At 32.3% G+C, this 24,891-nt stretch overlaps 2 protein-coding genes and 1 pseudogene across 4 annotated transcripts; all 3 read left to right on the top strand.

Annotated features, from left to right (window-relative positions):
• The first annotated feature begins 4,665 nt into the window (after positions 1-4,665).
• Positions 4,666-7,718, top strand: LOC25487888 (probable serine/threonine-protein kinase PBL9). 2 transcript variants are annotated; one of them, XM_039830852.1, is made up of 7 exons: positions 4,666-4,845; positions 4,981-5,037; positions 5,498-5,823; positions 6,093-6,228; positions 6,312-6,454; positions 6,569-6,692; positions 6,778-7,718. In XM_039830852.1, exons 2-7 carry the CDS (start codon positions 4,986-4,988, stop codon positions 7,218-7,220), a joined length of 1,224 nt encoding a protein of 407 aa, XP_039686786.1. In that variant the 5' UTR covers positions 4,666-4,845; positions 4,981-4,985; the 3' UTR covers positions 7,221-7,718. The 2 variants fall into 2 exon arrangements, with proteins under 2 accessions (XP_039686786.1, XP_013465405.1); XM_013609951.3 differs by having other exon boundaries at positions 4,667-4,845; positions 4,956-5,037.
• A 1,640-nt stretch (positions 7,719-9,358) lies between these two features.
• On the top strand, positions 9,359-13,687 carry LOC25487889 (probable serine/threonine-protein kinase PBL9; annotated as a pseudogene).
• Positions 13,688-17,544: 3,857 nt separating this feature from the next.
• LOC25487890 (probable serine/threonine-protein kinase PBL9) lies at positions 17,545-24,411 on the top strand. Of its 2 annotated transcripts, none has more exons than XM_013609953.3 (7): positions 17,545-17,683; positions 17,787-17,844; positions 22,374-22,660; positions 22,920-23,055; positions 23,149-23,291; positions 23,414-23,540; positions 23,722-24,411. In XM_013609953.3, exons 2-7 carry the CDS (start codon positions 17,793-17,795, stop codon positions 24,042-24,044), a joined length of 1,068 nt encoding a protein of 355 aa, XP_013465407.1. In that variant the 5' UTR covers positions 17,545-17,683; positions 17,787-17,792; the 3' UTR covers positions 24,045-24,411. The 2 variants fall into 2 exon arrangements, with proteins under 2 accessions (XP_013465407.1, XP_024632531.1); XM_024776763.2 differs by having other exon boundaries at positions 17,545-17,650.
• The last annotated feature ends 480 nt before the right edge of the window (positions 24,412-24,891 follow it).

Here is a 24,891-nt window from a genome sequence, read left to right on the forward strand (position 1 = left end):
CTCCTTCCGTTCCATAATAACTGAGCCAATTAAAAAAAATGTTTCAAAATAACTGAGTCATTTCACTTTTCAATACAATATTAATTACTTTTTCCCTTTTATAACTCTAATTAATACTACTTTCATCATTCTCAATTCAATATATTCCACTTTGCATTTATGATAGTGAAGAATACATCAATACTTAACAAAAACACTTAAAATTATTTTCTCTCTAATTCATTTATACATTTTTCTTAATATGTGTGAAATGAGCTTTTGACTGAGTTAATCTGGGACGAAGGGAGTATGTCATTTATTTGTACATTTAAATAAGGAGAATGTTAATCAGTGCCCCAAAGGCAATGGTTAAGCATCCAAAACAAGTAAGTTTTCATGAAAAAGTTGTGTAATCATTATTTTATCAAAAATAACATCTTATACTTCTAAGATAAAATTTCTATATGTAAATTACTTAATCATTGTCTGGAGGGCAATGGTTAATGAAGTCAAAAGTAGCATGTTTGCATTGGTTTCAACAACATTTTGACTTTTAAAAAGTTAAGTTTATCACTTTTCATCATTTTTCAATACTATATTTTTATTTTTATCCCCTTATTCAATATCCCAAGAACAATGGTTACCATTCTCCTTAAATAAATAATCTCTAGACTTAGGTAGGAGTAGGACCGCATGAGTGACAATGTTCTCACTCAAAGATCCAACGTTCTCGCATTTCAAAGCCTAAATTCAAAGCTATAACCTCAAATTAAACTAAAAGAGACCTCTCATAATTTTATTTAACTATTTTTAGACCTACATATAGTATATTATCCATCTTGTTGAAAAAGTTTTATCCAAAAAAATAAATTATACTCCCTCCGTCCCGTAATAAATGAAATGTTTGAAAATGTATAATTTTGACCTAACTTACTTTGACCATATTTTTCTACTAATATACAAAGATAAATAATATCATATAAGATGTCGTTAGATTCGTCTCGATGAGTATTTTCAAAATATCAAATTTTCATAATTTTTTCCAATATATTATTCAAGATATTTAAACTCAAAATTACGCATTGGTATGCGTAAATGGGTCAACTGTGTCACTTATTAAGGGACGGAGGGAGTATATACAAACTTCGGTTTTTATTATAATTTTATAATGCAATTTTTAGAGATTTTTCACTATTGTTTAAAAATCATTTAACATAGTGGGTATTTAAATAAGAATGTGTTTGTAAAAATAGGATTGCTTGAAATACTATCTTTTCAATATTCTTTTTATAGAGTGAAATTCATATCAGCCATAAAATTTGGACGTTTAATATGTTTATGTGGATATTTAATGTTAAGTTGGTAGTTCAAATTCACTGTTCTTAAAATTATGGTTTATAGGTGTATTGTTCGGTTTTGAGTTGAAACAAATTGATATATTACTTAATTTATAATGTTGTTGATGAAATATAACAAATTGATCAATTACTTAATTTATAATGTTGTTGATGAAATATTTATTTATAAAATTAAGTTTGAATTAAAAAATGAGAAGGAAATATGCGTAAGTAATTATGTTGATGATATAGGCCCATTCAGACCCACCACATCAATGTTTAATGATCTATACTATTTAACAAAGTTGATTGAATAAATTAGTAAGAATGCAAATATTATATGACTTAAGATCTATTTATAAAAAAAACTTAAATAACTAACTTGTTATAACCATCAAACTCAAAGAATCTCATGAGGTATTCAGCCTATAAAATATGTTGTACAATTGTATTTTATTAGTTGTGTTTTGAAAATAAAAGGTTGATATTTTTTTTTTGCTAATATATATATTTTACTATTAGTTTCTTATTTTTTTTTAATTTTAATATTATATTTTTGCGTTAAATATATTTTTGGTCCTTATAAATATGTCAACTTTTTGTTTTAGTCCCTCTAAAAAACGTTTTCAACTTTTAGTCCCTTAAAAATTTTCTATCTTCACTTTTGGTCCTTCCTTTAAAGTAAACTCATATGTAGAGTTCATATTTTTGAATGAAATTTTGCAGAAAAATTCATATTATTATAAGAATCTCTCCCAAAAAAATTAGAATTTTTTAACAAAACATGAATTTAATATGAATTTTTATATTTTTGAAGGTTAAAAATTCGTATTTAATTTGTGTTTGTTAAAAAATTCTAATTTTTTTTTTTGGATTTTTTTTACAATATTCTACACTTTTCTGCATAATTTCATTTAAAAATAGGGACCAAAAGTAGTGATTGAAAATTTTATAGAGACTAAAAGTTGAAAGAAAATTTTAGAATGACTAAAACGAAAAATTAGCATATTTATAGGGATCAAAAACATATTTAATCCTAGATTTTTTTGCGAAGACCGATCGGGAAATGCTAAATTATTCTGTATCTCAACAATGAGGGTTTCAGAAAGGCATACGTGAGATAGTCAAATTCCATCTCCTCTGAATTGAAATTTGTCGGTGTGCATTGCATATGCCGCCATTCGTAACTTCGTATCATAGACTTAGACAAATTATATTAAATAATAATAGAATTATGTATCCCAATATTCAACAAAATGAAAATTAATTTAGTCAAAAACCAATATTCCCTTCATTACATTTACAATGTGATAGAATATCTCGACTCTATAATTATTAATATTGTTTTTGTTGGTTATTTTAATCTTTATATAAAAATTGAACTGTTAATTGTATCTGAATGACAAAATCAATCATTTTAAATATAAGATCTATAACCTTTTTATTTTTTAGGGAATAAGATCTATAAACTTAAATGACACTATATTGTTATGCATGACACATTGAATTCTTTATACAAGGTCTGCAACCTCTCATATTAGAAAATTAAAGATGTCAAACCCTTTTTTTATATCCTTGACTCCTTGTTGATTATTGATGCTGCTAATATAGAAATCTAACTTTTATCTTTATTCAAGTACAAAAATGGGAAATAGGAAAGACACATCACACTTACATATAGAGCCGAGACAAGACACAGAATAAGGATAAGGTATGAACATGAAAACTTTAAAAAGAAAAGGACAAGATAGAGGTGGTAGTGGAAATAATAATAGTAGTAAAATAGAAATGAAAATAACATAATATGGGAGGGACCATAAAGTTGGTAGTTAGCTGCTAGCTAATGTCTTAGTGTAAAAATGCCAAGGAGCAAAAATTGCATATAAAAGCAACAAATAGAGAGAATACCAAACACCAAATGCCAGCATAAGGAAGTTGGTACATCTCTATGAAAGTAACATAGGCACATCTCTATGAAAGGTCGGACAAAATTATCAATTTAAGGTAATTATATTAGAGATATTGTCAGATGCTAAACATAAATATATTTCTTTTGTTAAAATTTAAAGATTGAATCATCTCATTTTGAATATCCAATTTCTTTATTGAATTTAAATCTTACTGTGATAATTAACAATTTGTTAAAGATTTACGATACGATCTATATATAATATATCAACTGCAATATTTTAGACTCTAATTAAGCGTAAAAGAAATGTCTAACCATTTATCTGACATGTACTTTATTAATATAAATTATGAAAATATTTTCAAACATAAACCAACACATATATCATATAGATATACAATTTCCCTTTTTAAATTATTTATTTCTCTCTTTCAACCTAACATCAACACTTATGTATGTAGGTTACATTGTATACGTGTATGGGTACGGTGTTGGTTTCTTGTGTTTAAAGTACAAGACACTTTATATAGATTAATGCTCCAAGATAAGATTGTGGGGCCAAGATTGTCTACCTTTAGACTTGTTGGGTGACTTTGATGAAGAGAGTTTTAGTTTTTTTTTTTAGGGATGAAGAGAGTTTTAGTTGTAGAGGGGCCATGAAGAGAGTAAATGTTATAGGTCTATAGGAGGACAAATAAAAAAGAGGGGGTCCTCCCTTCAAAAAAAATAAAAAAGAGGGGGTCCTTTTCATTTTATCATTTCAAGATGAAGGTTGCTTTACGAGGATCAAAATTATCAAATTGGTCGTTTGTTATTGTAAGTCATTTTTAAATTAGTCTATAACTTTATTAATATTTTGAATTAGTTTTTGATTTTATAAAAAGTTTTTCAATTATGTTTCTCTTCATGTAACAAAAACATAAAGATAAATACCTAATTAAAAAACTTTTTACAAATTGTTTGAAGTATTAATAGAGTCAATGACTAATTTAAAAATGACCTACACATACAAATACCAATTTAATGGTTTACTCTTCAAGTTACTCAACTCTAAAAATAAACTGATCGGAAAATACTTTTTGATAGGTTTATGTTATTAAAATACACTATTCAATCCTAAATATAAGAGAATAATGTTTTTTTAGGTTTATTGAATTAATAATGTATCTAAATTATAATGTAAAGTAAATATATTATTTATTCAATGAATTAAAAAAGAACTTTCTTTTATATTTAAAACTGAAAAGAGTATATGATTCTGCCTTAACCCCTAAAACAATTGACTTTTTAGATTTATTGAATAATTAATTTATTTGGCCGAGAATATAGATCGGATACAACAATTATTCAACGAATCTTAAAAGTCAAATGTGTGGGAGGGATTACTTTCTAATAATTTGAGGTTTTTAACCAAACATGAATAACCCAATGGCGCAATTTCCTTTGATGAACGTCACTGTGATGTGAGTCTGTGACCACACCATACCATACCCACCTCTCTTGTTCCTTTCCATTTCTTTCTACTCCCAACTTTCTATTTACTTACCCCAAAAACAATCTCACCTGACCTCTCTCTCTCTCTCTCTCAGTAGGTTCTTTCCCCACCACTAAAATAAACAGGTTTTTTGCTTTTTCCCTCATGCAAATTTCCCCTTTTAGTTTAAAACCTTAGATTTTTCACTTTCCTTTTATTTCCATTTATTCAATTCAACTTTCATTTGTTTCTGCAGTTTTGCTTAATATTGCAATCTTCAGGGAACATGGGAGTTTGTTTGAGTGCTCAAATCAAAGCTGAGAGTCCTTTTAACACTGGTATAATGTTCTTCAATTTTCATCCTTTTTTTTTCCTACCATTTTCATGTGCGTTATGGCATTAATTTGAGGTTGAGTCCTTTTGATGTTTATTGCTTTTGGGTATTCTTAATTTCCTTTTATTTCTTCAAAGTTCGAACCTTTATGTGTTTTCTAAAAAAACATGGAGAATTTTACCTTGTTTCTCAGTTTTAACATTAAAAAAAGTTCCTTTGCTTTGTTTTAATGATAATTTGTTTTGTCAAAAGATATTGACTTATATAGTAATAGTACTTTGATCAAGTGGTATTGTTGATGCTCAACCTTGAATATTTTCTCAATAAAGGTGCCAAATTTGATTCATTTCATTGTATAAACACAATTGAAGATCCGGTTTGATAGCTCAATGTATGTTACATTTCATGTGATATTCATAAAGGTTTAATTGTAATGGATATATGAACATGGATCGGTTTGGCAGGGTTCAATTCAAAGAACTCAAATTCAGCTGGAAATGATCTGAGCAGCACAAACAGTAAGGTTTCAGCTGCATCAGTGCCTCCGACTCCTCGGAGCGAGGGCGAGATCTTGCAGTCATCAAATTTAAAGAGCTATACCTTAGCTGAACTTAAGTCGGCTACTAGAAATTTTCGACCGGATAGTGTGTTAGGAGAAGGTGGTTTTGGATCAGTTTTTAAGGGTTGGATCGATGAGAATACATTGGTTGCTGCCAAACCGGGTACTGGCATAGTTATTGCTGTTAAAAGACTTAATCAAGAAAGCTTCCAGGGTCACAGGGAGTGGTTGGTGAGTTTAATCTACTTATTTATATTATTTGCTTTTGATAATTAAGGAGCAGATGGTTTCTTAATTATCACTTGTTTGGTCAACTGGCAAGGTTCTATGGTTAATTAATGATTCAAAGAAACAAATCTCAAGTTAATTTGCCTCAAGATGATTGCAACAATCGCAAGTGCTTGTTAGTGATTATATATGATGGAAAAATTAAGAGGTGTTTATGTTTGGGATTGCAGACAATACATGTTTGCCTTAATATGTTTTGTTTTCACTTTTAGGCTGAAGTCAACTATCTTGGACAGTTTTCTCATCCTCATTTAGTGAGATTGATCGGTTATTGCCTTGAAGATGAACACCGTCTTCTCGTCTATGAGTTTATGCCTCGTGGAAGCTTGGAGAATCACTTGTTCAGGAGTAAGTTATTATTCTTTTCCCTTAGTTTTTAACTTCGGAAGGAGTTTGTTTAACATTAGCAATATCATTGAAATTTGAAACAGGAGGATCATATTTTCAACCTCTTTCATGGAGCCTTCGTCTGAAGGTTGCTCTTGACGCTGCCAAAGGGCTTGCATTTCTGCACAGTGATGAAAATAAAGTGATATATAGAGATTTTAAGACTTCAAATATCTTGTTGGATTCCGTATGTAGACTTTTAGTCTTTTACTTTCAATCATTAATAAAAGAAATAGGGTTGATAACTGTAAGAGATTATTCGGAAAACATGGTTGAAATACATTTCTTGATTTGATTGCAGGATTATAATGCAAAGCTTTCTGATTTCGGGCTGGCAAAGGATGGTCCAACAGGTGACAAAAGCCACGTCTCCACCAGGGTAATGGGAACCTATGGATATGCAGCTCCTGAATATCTAGCTACAGGTATTTTTGAGTTCTTGTTGCTGAAAAATTTATGTTTCAGGTTTTTAGCTATTTTGGTTAATAGCTGAAAACATTGTGACTGTAGGTCATCTTACTACTAAGAGCGATGTCTATAGTTTTGGAGTTGTCCTGCTTGAAATGTTATCCGGTAAGAGGGCAGTTGACAAGAATAGACCATCTGGACAACACAGCTTGGTGGAATGGGCTAAACCCTATCTCGCTAACAAACGTAAGGTTTTCAGTGTGTTAGACAGTCGGCTCGAAGGACAGTATTCATCAGATGAGTCCTACAGGGTAGCCACACTTGCTTTGCGATGCCTATCAACAGAATCCAGGTACAGGCCCAACATGGATGAAGTTGTTAGAATTTTGGAGCAGCTCAAGGTTCCTGATGTGAATGTAAATCGTAAGCGTGCGCGGAGAAAAAGTGCTGATGATGTTACCCGTGTGAGGACTCACAAATCTTGTGCTAGTGCCAAGACTCACACATCTTATCCACGTATCACGTTATCTCCTCTCTATACTTGAAATTGAAGATACGCAAAACCTTTCAACTTAGCAGAATTGAATGTTCTGTGGCCAAACTAGGGAAAGCACCATGCATAATTTGCCGGCGATCTTGTCATGAATACTAGCACCTCTGTACTGTACATATCATATTCCAGCTAATATATTCAAAACCAAGCTTCTCTTAACATTTCTAGGTGAGATTGTTGATGTTCAGCAATTAATATATATTTTGAGCTATGTAGCATCGACACTTCACATAAAAGGCTATCCGACATGTGGTTACTTTCATCTTTTCCATTTTCTAATATTATTTGTGTCCGTCCGTGTCATCGATGCTTCCTAGGTTTTGAGTTCTGTCAAGTAGCTGGGGTTTGTAGGTACTTTTGTATCATTGCTATGGTTAGCTCATTTTTGTTAGTGTCTGTGTTGGGGTGATGTCGTTTTTCCTAATCTATTTTGTAACACATGGTTGCCATAGTATATAATATAGTACTAAAAATATTTTAAGGGCTGATGATGCTATATTCTATTTGTATTGATTCTTTCATGCCTGCTTTCATGCATGCATAATTCTGTCTATAAATGAAAACATTGGCCAAGATTTCTTTGCATCATTATGTGAAGGAACTGATGAAATTGATTTGGAATATGATACATGTTTTGGATATGTAACTGTACTTTACTGTATGTTGTGTTTTAAGTACAGTGAGTGACGGTTAAGTCAAGAACCTTGCCCTACCAGATAATTATGTGGATGCAAAATCTTTTGACTTTGGATAGTACTCCCACCCCACATGATTCTCTATATTATTTATTAATTTGGACCCTTTTAAGATTTGTCAAACCGTACACCTTTTTCTCTTTGACAAATGCAAATGAAATTGTCAAACTCGTCTTTACTTGATAGTGGCCATACGTTCCAAGATAATTTAAAATTTTGACATTTCAGTCACTGAAATAATTATCATAAAAAGTGGCTGATATTATAACCTGTAGTTGATAAATCGAATTGAAGCATTTACTAAAAAACATTGTGTTGAACAACAATTCCTAACAGAACCTATGAGCCATACCCAACACACTGCCTCACTTCCTTTGTTTTGGTAGAATTATGTAGATTTGCAAAAGAGAGATAGGAATATTTTTTTTTTACTATACAGTTCTGAAGATGGAAGAATTAATAAGGGGAGAAAGAGATAAACAGTTTTAAGCTTCTTTCTAGCAGGCTTAAGTCAAAGTATACTACACTGACTCTCCATGGACCATGATCACAACAACAACATTTTTTTAAGCTTCTTTTGGTTTATCAGTAACAAGTATTTTCTCCTAGCGTCTTTAGGCTTCAACAATTTTGGAAAAACATCAACTCTCTCACTAATTAACTTGAGGCAAATAAAAATTTATCTGAAAAAAGAGTTACATGCAGCTTTTCTTTCAATCACTCTTTGACCATTACAAATAATTGAGATAATAGTTATTTTGATGTGTAACGGATTGTCATAATAGTCCTTCAATGTATTGAAAATTCAAAAATAGTTATTGATTGTGAACTTCGTTAGTCAAAATAGTCATTCAATACTGACATTAATTTTTTTTCTTCATATAGAGACTTATATGACATTATACAAGTATATATAGAGACTGATATTATGATAAAATATATTGTAATTTACATAATAGTCATCCCAAAGACCATTTATTTTCCTTTTCTAACACTCCTCTTATAGTATTCTAATTCATTTTCTAAAGCTCTCTTACTATTCTAATCATTTTATTTATTGATAAATGATATTTGAAAAATGATTTTATGACAACTTTATTTATCATATTTTCATTTTCTTTTTTTGATTTTTGTGCCAGAGCTAATTTTTTTTTTTTGTTGTATATTTTGGTTATCCACAAGTTTGTTCAATAAAATGGTTCTTCAAATAAGAGGGTCCTTTTCAATCCACCATTTCATGAATGCTACTACTATGATTTAAATCTGTATGTCACAGCACCACACTCACCTTCCTCGTACCTTTCCAACTCTTTTTCTAATCTTAACTTTTTATTCATTTAACCCCAAAAAGACGACCTCTCTCTTTCTCTATTTTTTTTTTCTTCTTTCGTTGAAGCCTCACTCTCTTTCTTTCTCTTTCTTAGTTGCTTCATGAAATGATATAGTTAAAGTACTATATTATAGAAAAGGTGGTGAACCTACATAGACCAATTTAGGTGGCATGTACCACTTGCACATTCCCGCGTGAAGACAAGACAATCCGTTACCTAATACCAATCCCATCTTTCTGTTAGTTGCTTCTCCACAATACTAAAAATGTTGTTACCCTTATCCTTCATGCATGCATATTGCACCTTTTAACTCCTTATAATTTTGCTTCTTATTTTCATTTATTCAATTCAACTTTATGCTTTTTGCAGTGATGCTGGATATTACCATCTTCAGGGAACATGGGAGTTTGTTTCAGCGCTCAAGTTATAACTGAACATCCTTGTCACACTGGTATGTATGCTCTTCCATTTCTTGTGTACCATTCATCATGTGTTTCAATCGAATTTCATATTTATATAAAAAAAATTATGTGTTAGAAAAGTTACTCGAGATTGATGTTGAAGTTCAGGAAAATCGTGGCGCGATTTGGTGATGCTTGGAGCATGTTTTGGTTCGTTAAAAAACGTGGCACGATTTTAGAGAAATCGTGGCGCGATTTGATTGATGACAGCTTTGTACTGTGTACAAAATAGTGAACCGTGGCGCAATCCGAGCAAATTGTGGAGTGATTTTCTCTGGATGTGAGCACTTTATAAGCATTATTTGACCCATTTGATGGGTAATCTCATAAAACCAAACGAGGGAACTTAGAGACTAAGAGTTGAGTGTCTTTGGGTGAAATTCTTAGGTTGGAAAACAATTGTAAATACTTGGTGAGTGAAAATCATTGAGCCTCTTAATCACGGAAAGAGATTCGAAAAAAAGGTAGAAATTATGTTTGTTCTTTGAGAGCTTGTTGAAGCTAATTTTAAGTAACCCTTTTGTATCTCTTTATAAAGAACTGGTTGACAGTGAAGTGGAGAGATGTCTCTCCTCCAAACGTAGGTCATTATTGGGCCGAACTATGTGATCAAATTTCAGTGTGTTTGTTTCTCTTCTCTCTTTATCTTTTGCTTGTGGTTTGTGTTTTATACTTGGTTACTAGATTATATCCAAGTCTATCATTTGTTGTTGTTGCTTCAGGCTACAACGATACTGGTTACTACTTTCTTTTGCTCCACACATTTAAGTTTATTGTTGTGAGTTTTGAGTCTGAATTCACAACAGTACGTTTGATCAATAATATGTTATAACAATAATAAATGGTTGGATCAAAGAAATTCATTGTTTATCTATGAAGCACAGACACCTTAAGGATAAGTGTCCGATAGTTGTATGATATATGTACGACTTGTATTAAAAATTTGAGTCAAGTGTTCCAACAAAATTTGTTTTTTCTTCGTTTTCACACTTTCCTTCAATCAGTGTGTCTGAAACATATATGACAGACGTACGACACGTGTTGATCAAACTAAAACAAGTATCCAAAAAAATTATTTCAACAAACCTTACACTCTCATTGGACACATCTACAACATGTTGTTGAGGTAATAAAAGTTGAGTACAATAACTTTAGCCTTTGATTTAGCCTTTGTAATAGTAGATGTAAATGGATAAATAAAAGTCAAATACTATGTTATTATATTTTTCTCTTTTTTTACTTATTCTAGGGGTAAATCCAATCCAAGTGATACTACATAGTCATCAAGAACCAGAGAGCATGCAACATAGCATCCTGGGACAATGTCATGGAGAAATCTGCAGTATTGCATATTGATCCTTCCATTGTATCATCAAATTCTATTCCTTCAAGTTCAATGGAAAAAATCCTTGAACAAGAACATACTGTTTTCAGTGAAGGAAGTGTTCGACCGATTAATCAAGGAAATCACAGTTGTTGAAGAAAAATATAATATCATAAAATCACTTGTTGTCGCTGCATCCCTTGAGGTGTAGATAAATAAAAAACAGAAAAATCAACATGTTTGTAATAGATATATATCTTATTTTGATTAATATATATGTAGTGTAGCAATGTCGTTGTCTTGTGTTTTTTACATTAGGGTGTCGACATGTCCAGGTTGTGTCAGAGCTTCATAGTGGTTTATAATGATTTGTTAAGTTGAGTAATTCCACTAATAGTTATTCCTAGAGTCAAAGTATCACCACTCATTTCCTTTTATTTTCTCCAAGTTGTTTGATCATTCCTCATTTACCTTCTGTGTTTTTAAAAAGACTGCATCGAGAATATACTTTTGGTAAAATTGATTTTTGTTTGGTTTCCTTCCTCTTCGAGTTGTTTAACTCCTTTGATTTGTTAATGGCATTCTTTTGCTTCTGTGTATGTTTTTGGTACATAGATATGAGATGAATCTATGTAACTCTGGTTTCTAAGTTTCAATAATAAAAAAGTTCCTTAATTTCTTTACCTTGTTAATTTTGATGCTAGTTTGATTTGTCTAAAGATATTGGCTCCAATAGTAATAGTACTTTCATAATGTGGTATTCATGAGGCTTAACCTTGAATCTTTTCTCTCTAAAGACGCCAAATTCGATGTATTTCATTGTATGAACACACTTGAAGATCTAGTTTGATAGCTCAATGTATGCTTACTTTACAAGTGATATTCATCAAAGTTTTAACTGGCAGGGTTAAATTCAAACAATAAGGTTTCCGCTGTATCAGTACCTCAAACCGCTCAAACTGAGGGTGAGATTTTGCAGTCATCCAATTTAAAGAGCTATACCTATGCAGAACTGTGGACAGCCACCGGAAATTTTCGTCCACGTAATGTGTTAGGAGAAGGTGATTTTTGATCAGTTTTTAAGGGTTGGATTGATGAGAATTCATTGGCTGCTGCCAAACCTGGCACTAGCATTGTTATTGCTATCAAAAGACTTCATCAAGATGGCTTACAAGGTCACAGGGAGTGGTTGGTGAGTTTAATTAATCTACTTGATTAAATCATTTGCTCATCATAATTAAGAAGCAAATAGTTTCTCTGTTACATTGTTAAATAATTCAAAAAATAAAGTCTCAATTTGTTTAGTCTCATTCTTGTTCTTCTAACCTCACTGAATTAGTATAAATCCCTACATTTAAAACCACAGTTTCAATAATACTATGTTACTATGTTAGTAATTAGTTATGATTGGAAAACTAGGTGGGTTTATTTTCGGGTGTGCAGACAATACAAGTTTGCCTTACTATGTTTTTGTTTTCACTTCTAGGCTGAAGTCAACTACCTTGGAAGGTTTTCTCATCCTCATTTAGTGAGATTGATCGGTTATTGCCTTGAAAATGAACACCGTCTTCTAGTCTATGAGTTTATGGCCAATGGAAGCTTGGAGAATCACTTGTTTAGAAGTTAGTTATTCTTCATTTCCCATCTTTTCCCTTAGTTTTTAATTTCAGAAGAAGTTTGTTTAACATTGGCAATGTTATAGAAACAGAAGGCTCATATTTTCAACCTCTCTCTCGGAGCCTCTGTCTGAAGGTTGCTCTTGGTGCTGCCAAAGGGCTTGCGTTTCAGCACAGTGAAGCCATAGTGATACATGGAGATTTTAAGACTTCAAATGTCTTGTTGGATTCTGTATGTAGAATTGTAGACTTTTAGTCTTTTGCTTTTGATAAATAATGAAAGAAATAGGATTGATAAATGTAAGAGATTATTTAATTAACATGTATGATACATATTTCTGGATTTGGTTGCTGGCAAGGGATGGTCCAACAGGTGAGAAAAGTCACGTCTCCACCAGATTAATGGGAACAGATGGATATGTAGCTCCTGAATATCTAGCCACAGGTACTTTTGAGTTCTTGTTGCTGAACCATTTATGTTTGTTTTTCTCCTTTTCTGAATTTGTTAAATTATTCTAGAATCAGCTTAGTAGTATTTCGATTAATAGCTAAAAACATTGTTACTGTAGGTCATCTTACTACGAAGAGTGATGTCTATAGTTTTGGAGTTGTCCTGCTTGAAATGGTATGTGGTAGGAGGGTAATTGACAACCATAGACCAGCTGAACTACGCAACTTGGTCAAATGGGCTAAACCATATCTCTCTAATAAGCGCAAGGTTTTCAGGGTGTTTGACAGTCGGCTGGAAGGGCAGTATTCAGCAGAGGAGGCCTACAAAGTTGCTGCCCTTACTATGAAATGCCTGTCAGAATCCAAGTGCAGGCCTAATATGGATGAAGTTGTTAGAACTTTGGAGCAGGTGATTCACAGCCAACTAGGCAGAACTGATTCTCCTGCGGTAAGACTAGAGAAGAAAGCACCATGCATGATTTGGTGGTGAGCTAATCCATGAAAACATGCACCTATGTCTGTAGCTAATATTATTCAGAACCAAACTTCTTTGAACATTTCAAGGTGGGATTGTTTATGTGATCATGATGCAGCAATAATATTGAGTGTATTTTGAGTTCAGTAAGTGTTTGTAAATTGTAGCTAGTACTATAAGTTGGCAGAAACATCTATCTATTCCCAAGCAGAGCATTAAGCTTTTCAAACTTTGGATAAACAACTTATTTGCAGCTTATAACACGAGCTTATCATGATACGAGCTTATCATGATAAGCGCTTGTCTATAAGGCTGATGCTATATTATGTTGGTATGGATTCATTGATGCTTTGCTTTCATTTATACATAATTCAGACGAAATAGGATTTGAATTTGATTATAATTGATGGATCAAAACAATCAATTAATCCATTTATAATTAACTAAAAGTTATTTAAAAAAAAATCAATTCAGTCCAATTCACCCATTATCATAAAAATCATATAATCCATCTATTATTATCTTTTCAATTAATGAATATTCATCCATCCATTGTGCATATCCTTGTGCTTTGCACATTTTTCCATGGTAGTGTGCTGTTGTGAAGTTTGAGGTTGTTTAAAAATAAGTTACGGAGAAAAAGCAATCCTCTTTCCTAGACCTTAACCATTACAAATAATTTGGAGAATAGTCATTTTGATATCTGATTGTGTAACGAGCCGTCACAATAATCACTCAACGTATTGGAAATTTAAAATAGGTTTTGATTGTGCATTAGGTCAATGATCAAAATAATAATCTCGTTAAAATAGTCTTTCAATGCTCTGATTAACTATTTTCATATAAAGACTGATATGATAGTATGCAAGTATTTTGAGACTGATATGATAATAAGTAAATATATTGAAAGATTAATATGATAATATTAAGGATTTAAAATATATAAATTAGAATATACTCCCTCCGTCCCTAATTATAAGACCCTTTTGAGAATTTTTTTTGTCCCTTTTTATAAGATCCCTTTGTTATTTCCAACTACATTAATTATTTCTTTACATATATGCCCCTATTTATTATACATCTTTTTCTTCAATCAACAATAAATAACATGTTGAAAACATAAACTAACCTTCTTTCTTAAAGGATAAAATTGTAAAAATAATAGTGATTACAAACAACTTTAATACAAATATCCACTATCTTAATTCCTGTGATTTTGGCAAAAGGGTCTTATATAAAGGGACGGATGAGTAAAAGATTTGGATATGTTCTAATTTACATATTTTAATAGTCATCCCTAAGAACATTTTTTTTCTTTTTCTAACACTCCCTCTTATAGTATTCTAATTCATTTTTTAAACACTCTCTATTGCTATTCTAATCCATTTTTTATTCACCCAAAATAAACTCATCTCATCTCTTTTTGTTTGTTTTTCTCTTGGGAGTTTCTCCAATACGTTCGTAGCAGTAGCTTCTCGCCTTCTCCACACGACCCCTAAACAGTAGTAAGACTGAAAAGAGGGTATTCTCAATCTACCATTTCCTCCTACCCTTCCAATTCTTTTTTTAATAATCTTAATTTTTTTTGTCAGATATCTAGTGGTTAGAATTAATTTTAAAAAGGTGACCCTCTCACCTTTTTTTTTAAACCCCACACTCTCTCTCTTAGTTGCTTCATGAAATGATTGAGTTAAAAGGTATTTTAATTGTAATATTAATTATTTTCTTCCAATTATATTATATAACTATATTCAAGGATAATTTCACCTTTATATTTTATTTTAATTATTTGCCTTTATCCTTTTTTATATTTAATTGTAAAAAAAACTGATCTCTCCAATCTTATAATATATATTAAAAGTTTGAACAATAAATTTTGATGTATTAGATTTAAAAATTAGGGTTTTACATCAACTTTTGTTAGATTCAAGATTCAAGAGTATTAAACTTTTACTATATTATAAAAAAATTGACGAAGGTTCTATTATTATTATTATTGGGAAATGTTAACTAGTGCTCCCTGGGCAATAGTTAAGAGAATAAAATTAGAAATATTGTATTGAGAATTGTGAAAAGGTGAGTATTTAGGTACCGTTTGGCTAGACTTTTTTTTTTCTTCAGTTTTTCTACATTTTTAAAGAAAAGTTAGGCCAAACACAATATCAATAAACTACCTTCGAAAAAAAGTACTTTTTTTAGAATGCATAAAATTGAATGGAATGAGCTTTAACCAAAAGTTGTTGAATGAGCTTTAACCTTATCTTTTATTTTTAATAGGCTAAAATATGGTTTTGGTCCCTGCAAATATGTCTCGTTTTGGTTTTAGTCCCTGCAAAATTTTTTTGTTGTTTTTGATCCCTGCAAATATGTCTCATTTTGGTTTTGGTCCCTGGCTCCACTTTTGTGATAATTTGCACACGTGGCACATGATGACTGAACCATTTATTAGAGAAATAGTCCCTGCAAAATCTTTTGATTTTGTAAAAGGTCCCTGCAAAATATTTTGTTTTTGGAAATAGTCCCTGCAGGGACTATTTCCAAAAAAATAATATTTTGCAGGGACCAAAAACAACAATTTTTTTTTACAGGGACTAAAATCAAAACGAGGCATATTTGCAGGGACCAAAACCATATTTTAGCCTTTTTAATATTATATTTTTATTTGTTTTTTTCTTCCATTTAATTTATTTTTTTTGAATCGGTCCATATAATTTTTTTTGAAGGATGATCAATTTAATTTTATTATCTATTTTTGAAAGAATTTTATTATCTTTTTATCGTTTAATTATCACAACCTCACAAATATTTTTATTCATGATGTCATTGAATGACACCGAATATTTTTATTCCCTTTTTTCAACCTCACAAATATACACATACATTAGCGTTTAGAGTAATATTTTATGTCTGTATGTCTGTTTTTTTGTTATGCTAATGTGTATAATTTTTTCAGTGTTGCGTAATGCGTACAATTATTATTTTTATAAAATTTTGATTTTAATTAAAAGTACTAGTATAGATGCCTAAAAAAAATTATACTTATATATATTTTACACATTTATATTGTAACAAACTATGCATATCTTTTTCTTATTAAAAAAACTAAACATATCTTTTTCAATGACACCAACAATGTAACAAATATAATATCATATAATATAAATTCTTATCTTTTTAAATGACACCAAAAATATGATATTCTTATAACAAAATTTGTTATACAGTATAATTGGAAAAGAAAAAACAAACTATTCTCTAGTTTAGCTCAGTTGATATAGACAAGGTCGCGGGTTCGAACCCCGGACTCCACAAAAAAAAAAAAAAATTTAAAGTTTTGTACAATATTTTGCCAAACAACTTTTAACTTAAAAATAACTTTAGAACTAGAAAAAATAAAGAAACCAAACAACTTTAACTTTTTCCTTAAAGAGTTTTATTTTAACTTTGTTTTAAAGTAGCTTTAAGACCGAAAAAAAATCTGGCCAAACGGTACCTTAAAAAAGTGAAATATTAACTAGTGCCTTTAAAGTACCGGTTAAGGACTTTAAATGATACTCCCCTCATTTTTATTTATAAATAAAAAGTTAGGTCAATAAAAGTTAATGTATTTGGACTGAATTTTTAACAAAATACATCAACTTTTGCTAACCTAATTTTTTTTATAGATAGAAATAGAGGGAGTAATTTTTTGTGAAAGTTATATAATAAAGTGCATTTAAAATTAAAAACTTTGATATTTTTATAGAATAAATAGTATCCTGGGTAGGGGCGTGCATAGTAACTAGGATCAGCTGACTTAAACTGAAAATATGGTGAACCAAACTAGAAAAATCCAAACCACTCTCACTTAACCTAATCCAAAGGGTCTCCTTGACGGGATTCCCGGGGCACCTCGTCAAGGAGACCCTTTAAAAAAGTGGTGAGGCAGAGACAAAGTTAGTGGGAAACGGAGCAAAATGTTGAAGTCCACAAAGTCATTCCCGCGTGAAAGCATTACCTAATAATTCCATCTTTCTGTTTACTTAGCCCAGAAGCAATCTTCATCTTCACCTCTCTCACACGCTCTCTCTGTTAGTTGCTTCTTCACAAACTGCACTAAAAATGTTCTTACCCTTATCCTTCATGCATGCATATTTCACCTTTTACCTCATTATAACTTTACTTCTTATTTTCATTTATTCAATTCAACTTTCATGCTTTTTGCAGTTAAACATGGGAGTTTGTTTGAGCGCTCAAGTTAAAACTGAACTTCCTTGTAACACTGGTATGTATGCTCTTCCATTTCTTTCCTCTTGTGCGCTTCTTTCCCTTCCCTTCTCATTTGTTGTGTACCATTCAATTGTGTTTCAATTGAATTTCATATTTATTTATATAAAATTTTGTATGTGTTAGAAAAGTTACTCACAATTGGTGTTGGAAGTTCATGAAAATTGTGGCACGATTTGGAGCAATCGTGTCGCGATTTGGTGATGTTGGGAGCATGTTTGGTCGGGGAGGCCCAATAGATATTGAGGCTCTAGGAAAATTCGAAAATGAGGCCTTTTTAATTATTTTTTTACGAAAGTAATATTTTTATTTCAAGTTTTTTGGGATGCAAAATCAATTATTTTACATGAGTGTTTATTTAGGGAACTTAGAAGCTAAGAATTGAGTGTTTTGAGTGAGATTCTTGGGTTGGGAAACAATTGTCTACACCTTAGTGAATAAATTCATTGAGTATCTTGATCATGGAAAAAGATTCGAAAAATGGTAGAAATTAGATTTGTTTTTTGAGAGCTTGTTGAAGCTAATTTCTAGCAACTCTTTTGTATATATTTGTAAAGAACTCATTGATAGTGAAGTGGACAGATCTCTCTCCTCCCAACGTAGGCTCTAAAGCATGGGTACTTGTAAAACGATGAAGTACCCGTATCGGGTACGCGTACGGTACTCGTGGTACTTCATTTTTTTTTCTCATTATTGTATTGTGAGTGAAATTTATGACATTTTCTTATACCTTAATATTAGGCTTAATTGCACTTTTGGCCCCCTATCTTTTCAAAAGTTGCGATTTTGCCCCCTAACTAATTAAAATACAAAACAGTCCCTTATGTATTGGACTTTGGCAGTTTTGGCCCCCAAGACCACTTTTGACTTAGTCTTCGCTGACGTGGCGCCCATTTTCCATAAGTGAGGTGCCACATGTAATTAGTTAGGGGGTGCCACGTCAGCGAAGACAAAGTCAAAAGTGGTCTTGGGGGCCAAAATTGCCAAAGATCCAATACATAGGGGGTTGTTTTGTATTTTAATTAGTTAAGGGGCCAAAATCGCAACTTTTGAAAAGATAGGGGGCCAAACGTGCAATTAAGCCTTAATATTATTATTTGTGCCTTTGAGTTTCTTTGTTATTGTAACCAACTCTAAATTTCGACTTTTTAAACTTCTATTGTGATTTTTTTGTTGTGAATCGAAGAATTTAACTCTTTCATGCACCTTACTTTTTCTAAAATTGTCGTATTGTCGTACCAGTACCTGTATCGTACCAGGTACCCGTACCTTCGCGACATAGGACGTAGGTCATTGTTGGGACGAACTAGATGATCAAATCTTTGTGTGTTGGTTTCTCCTCTCTTTATCTTTTTCTTATGGTTTATGCTTTACACTTGGTTACTAGATTAGATATAGGTCTACAACTGTTATTGTTGCTTGAGGCTACTTTGATATCGGTTACTACTTCCTTTTGCTCCACATGTCTAAGTTTATTGTTGTGAGTTTTGAGTCTGAATTCACAACAATGTATTTGAGTATTAATACGTTATGACAATAATAAATGGTTGGATCAATGAAATTCATTGTTTATCTATGAAGCACAGACACCTAAAGGATCAGACGTGTCATATTGTCTCACACGCGTCAGTGTCTGAGTCGTATGAATATGTACGACATGTGTTAGAAATCTGAGACAAGCGTCCTAACAAAATTTGTTTTTTCTTCCTTTTCACACTCCTTCAATCAGTGTCAGAAACATACATGACACACGTACGACACTAATGTAGTATTTTTGCATCAAACAATAGTAAGTATTTATATCGTCTCCTCAGGGACTAGTGCGATATCACAGACCGTTCGACACCAAATATCATTCTAAGTTAAAAGATAATTTGTTGTTTGTTTTAGTAACCAAGTGCAAAAGTAAAAGTTGAGAGTAATAAGGCGTAAAAACGTTGGAATTAGAGTTCCTTGATTAAGCGTCAAACATAACCTAATAATCACATATATGGATTCCACCGTTTTACCGATATTATCACGTATCACTCAACAAGATTATTCGTGTCCAAATAATCGTGTGAGATCAATTGTATTGTTCAATAGTTGAATTCCCAAACTATTAAACAATCCAATTGTCGATCGGATCGTTTAATCGACGATTTCTCAATCTATTCAACGATCCGAAAGCTTTATGTACTGATACCTTGTGTGATTATCAAAACATCAATCCTATGTCTAGAATTATTGTTTTGATAGATAAACTATTCTAAACCTAGATTCAAAAGTACTTTTCAATAACAATTAAATCAAAGATAAAAATGAATTGCAAGAATAATTTCAATATCATGTAAATTGCTAGAATTATATATTACAAGATTAAAAGATTACATTCTAAGCTCAATCAAGTACCTCTAATCCCAACGAAGGAGATTTAGTTCATCATTGTCATGAGAACATTACAAACGTGGAAGGAAAGTTGAGAATCCATGCAAGGAACTTGATTTCTCCAAGAATCTTGATGAATCCACACTCAATCACTATTGCCCAATATACACAGTGTATTTTCACCCAATTCTCTCTCTAAATATGTTACAAGATATGTCTCAATTGAGAGAAATAAGCTTTTATACTTGTGCTGAAAAAATATAATTTTGCCAGGCGGAATCTGGCTCACCATGGCGAACTGAGCTTTCTTTGCCAGTGGGTTTCTGCCATGTCACCAGGATAAGATGAAACCGCCTTATTTCGCCAGGCAAGAATATTTCTCGCCATGGCGAATTGTTCTTGCCCTGTTTTTCTAAATTCCTGGAACTGCTCGCCTTTCAGCTCACCATGGCCATCTCTGTGGCGAAGGACCCTGGAACTCCCTGGAGTTGCTCGCCTTTCAGCTTGCCATGGCCATCTTTGTGGCGAAGGACCCTGGAGCTCGCTGGAGTTGCTCGTCATTTGGCTCGCCATGGCGAGATGACTTTTTCACCTTTTTGTTGTTTTTGACTCTTGCTTGATGTTTTGGCACTCGATTCCTGCACAAATGGGTAGAGTAAGATGACTAAAGCGTAATAGGTCAAAATTCCCCTTTCTCTCGGCTTTTCCCTAGATAACTTGTAAAACAAGTAATAAACGTGTCGTAAATAAACATTGAAAACACTACTTCCTGACACTTATCAGGCACGTGTCGGTCAAACTAAGACAAGTATCCGAAAGACTTATCTTTACAAACCTTACACTCGCCTTGGACACATCTACAACATGTTAACAATGTGTCGGGGTAATAAAAGCTGATTACAATATTTTTAGCTTTTGTAATAGTAGATGGATAAATATAGATCAAATACTATCTTATTATATTTCGGGTTTTTTTTACTTATTCTAGAGGTAAATCCAATCCAAGTGATACTACATAGTCATCAAGAACCAGAGAGCACGCAACATAGCATCTTGGGACAATGTAATGTCATGGAGAAATCTGCAGTTTTGCATATTGATCCTTCCCTTGTATCATCTAATTCTATTCCTTCAAGTTCAATGGGAAACATCCTTGAACAAGAACATACTGTCTTCAGTGAAGGAAGTGTTCGACCGGTTAATCAAAGAAATCACAGTTGTTGAAGAAAAATATAATATAATAAATAAAATCATCTGTTGGTGCTGCATCCTTTGAGGTGTAACTAAAAAGCAGAAAAATCAACATGTGTGTAATAGATATATCTTATTTTGATTAATTTATATGTGGCGGTGTCGTTGTCTTGTGCTTTTTACATTAGGGGTGTCGACGTGTCGTGTTGTGTCAGAGTTCGTGCTTCATAGTTGTTTATCATGACTTGTTAAGTTGAGTAATTCATGTAAGAGTTATTCCTAGAGTCAAAGTATCACCACTCATTTCCTTTTATTTTCTCCAAGTTGTTTGATCATTCCTCCTTTACCTTCTGTGTTTTTAAAAAGACTGCATGGAGAATATACTTTTGGTAAAATTGATTTATGTTTGGTTTCCTTCCTCTTCGAGTTGTTTAACTCCTTTGATTTGTTAATGACATTCTTTTGCTTTATTTTTTTTGAGAGAGAATGACATTCTTTTGCTTCTGTTTATGTTTATGGTACACAAATATGAGATGAACTTATGTAGCTCTGGTTTCTAAGTTTCAATATTCAAAAGTTCCTTAATTCCTTTACCTTGTTAAGTTTGATGCTAATTTGTTTTGTCTAAAGATATTGGCTCCAATAGTAATAGTACTTTCATAACGTGGTGTTCATGAGGCTTAACGTTGAATCTTTTCACGCCAAATTCGATGTATTGCACAATGCAGATCATAAGAACACTAAGCACAATAGCTTAGACTATGTAGTACAAATTAGTTCTAGCTAGTACAATAACAATGTATATATACTTGATGTACTTTCCATTACAATTCAATGAAATCATTTCACTATTTTTCACATTCTTAATACGATGTATTTCATTGTATGAACACACTTGAAGATCTAGTTTGATAGCTCAATAATGTATATTACTTTTCATGTGATATTCATGAATGTTTTAACTGGCAGGGTTAAATTCAAACAATAAGGTTTCCGCTGTATCAGTGCCTCCGACCGCTCAAAGTGAGGGTGAGATCTTGCCGTCATCCACTTTAAAGAGCTATACCTATGCAGAACTCTCGACAGCCACTGGAAATTTTTTTCCAGACAATGTGTTAGGAGAAGGTAGTTTTGGAGCAGTTTTTAAGGGTTGGATTGATGAGAATTCATTTTCTGCTGCCAAACCTGGCATTGGCATTGTTATTGCTATCAAAAGCCTTAATCAAGAAAGCTTCCGAAGTCACAGGGAGTGGTTGGTTAGTTTAATATACTTGTTTAAATCATTTGCTTTTGATAATTAAGAAGCAGATAGTTTCTTAATTATCAATTGTTTGGTCTATGGTTAATTAATGATTCAAAGAAGCAAATCTCAAGTTGCTACATTTAAAACCACAGTTTCAGTAATACTATGTTACTATGTTAGTAATTAGTTATGATTGGAAAACTAGGAGGGTTTATTTTTGGGTGTGCAGACAATACAAGTTTGTCTTACTATGTTTCTGTTTTCACTTCTAGGCTGAAGTAAACTACCATGGAAGGTTTTCTCATCCTCATTTAGTGAGATTGATCGGTTATTGCCTTGAAAATGAACACCGTCTTCTCGTCTATGAGTTTATGCCTCGTGGAAGCTTGGAGAATCACTTGTTCAGGAGTGAGTTATTATTCCTTTCCCATCTTTTCCCTTAGCTTTTAACTTCGGAAGAAGTTTGTTTAACATTAGCAATATTATTGAAATTTGAAACAGGAGGATCATATTTCCAACCTCTTTCATGGAGCCTCCGTCTGAAGGTTGCTCTTGACGCTGCCAAAGGGCTTGCATTTCTGCACAGTGCTGAAAATAAAGTGATATATAGAGATTTTAAGACTTCAAATGTCTTGTTGGATTCTGTATGTAGAATTGTAGACTTTTAGTCTTTTGCTTTTGGTAAATAAAGAAAGAAATAGGATCGATAAATTTAAGAGATTATTTGGATAACATGTCTGATACATATTCCTGTATTTGGTTGCAGGATTATAATGCAAAGCTTTCTGATTTTGGGCTGGCAAGGGATGGTCCAACAGGTGACAAAAGTCACATCTTCACCAACACGTTAGTAGGAAATAATGGATATGCAGCTCCTGAATATGTAGATTCAGGTATTTTCCGGTTCATGTTCCCGAACCATATTTTTGTTTCGCGTTTCTCCTTTTCTGATTTTTTTATGTTATTCTAGATTCAGCTTAGTTGTCTTGCTTAAGACTAATTTATCTTTATTCTTTGCGAGCCTTGAATTTTTTTCGAGATTAAGGTTAATAGCTAAAAACATTGTTACTGTAGGTCTTCTTACTACGAAGAGTGATGTCTATAGTTTTGGAGTTGTCCTGCTTGAAATGGTATGTGGTAGGAGGGTAATTGACAATAATAAACCATATGGAGAACACAACTTGGTCCAATGGGCTAAACCGTATCTCACCGACAAACGCAAGGTTTTGAGGGTGTTAGACAGTCGGCTTGAAGGGCAGTGTTCATCGGTTGAAGCCTATAAGGTAACCTCCCTTTCTTTGAAATGCCTATCAGAAAAATCCTCCAGGCCTAACATGGATGAAGTTGTTAGCACTTTGGAGCAGCTGGTGCACAAACTTCAAACAAGGCAGAACTGACTGTCCTGTGGCCGGACTATAAAAAGTACAATGCATGATTTGCCCGTGATCTTGTCCATGAATACAGGCACCTCTGTAGCTAATATTATTTAGAACCAAGCTTCTCTTAACATTTCTACCTGAGATTGCCGATGTCCAGCGACAAATAATATCGAGTGTAATACGAGTTCTGTCAAGTGGTTGTAACTAGTAAAAGTAACTGGGAAGGGAAGGTAGCGAGGCGTGTACTTTTGTATAACTGCTATGAATGATTGGCTCATTTTTGTCATAGTCTGTATTGGGGTGGTGTGGTTTCTCCTAAATTATTTTGTAACATATGATTGCTATAGTACTAAATGCATTTGAAGGCTGATGCTATATTCTGTTAGTATGGATTATTTCATGTATACATAATTCTGACTATAGACCAAAACATTGGCCAATATTTGTCTTCTTATTGTTATGTGAAAGAACAGTTGAAATTGATTTCGAATATGATACAAATTTTGGATATAAAATCATATGAAACTGGAATCATAGGCCCCCAATTTCATTAGTACACTCTTTTTGGGTCACACTCTTAGACAAATGCTAATCAAATTGTCAAACCATCTTTAAGGGGAAAAATAATGCGGAACTGAAGGAGTATTGTTCTTTAGAAATGATCGTTACCGAACATTTAATATCTTTCTTAATTATACGAGCATATACACTAGATGTATCTACTATAAGTTAGTAGAAACATCTTTCCAAAGCATTCAGCTTTTCAATCACTTTTTGACCGTGGTTCAATTTGGATAAACAACTTATTTATAGCTTATAGCACAACACTTGAATTGTTTCTCTTCTTATAGTTTTCTTTCTACTC

The sequence above is a fragment of the Medicago truncatula genome, chromosome 2 (assembly GCF_003473485.1).
Source record: "Medicago truncatula cultivar Jemalong A17 chromosome 2, MtrunA17r5.0-ANR, whole genome shotgun sequence".
NCBI classification, from domain to species: domain Eukaryota; kingdom Viridiplantae; phylum Streptophyta; class Magnoliopsida; order Fabales; family Fabaceae; genus Medicago; species Medicago truncatula.

Excerpts from the sequence above, each read along its gene's own strand:
- LOC25487888 (XM_039830852.1), top strand. The coding sequence starts at position 4,986 with ATGGGAGTTTGTTTGAGTGCTCAAATCAAAGCTGAGAGTCCTTTTAAC. Across the intron at positions 5,038-5,497 it reads TGAGAGTCCTTTTAACACTG|GGTTCAATTCAAAGAACTCA; the intron begins GTATAATGTTCT and ends TCGGTTTGGCAG. Across the intron at positions 6,229-6,311 it reads GGAGAATCACTTGTTCAGGA|GAGGATCATATTTTCAACCT; the intron begins GTAAGTTATTAT and ends AATTTGAAACAG.
- LOC25487890 (XM_013609953.3), top strand. The coding sequence starts at position 17,793 with ATGGGAGTTTGTTTGAGCGCTCAAGTTAAAACTGAACTTCCTTGTAAC. Across the intron at positions 17,845-22,373 it reads TGAACTTCCTTGTAACACTG|GGTTAAATTCAAACAATAAG; the intron begins GTATGTATGCTC and ends TTTAACTGGCAG. Across the intron at positions 23,056-23,148 it reads GGAGAATCACTTGTTCAGGA|GAGGATCATATTTCCAACCT; the intron begins GTGAGTTATTAT and ends AATTTGAAACAG.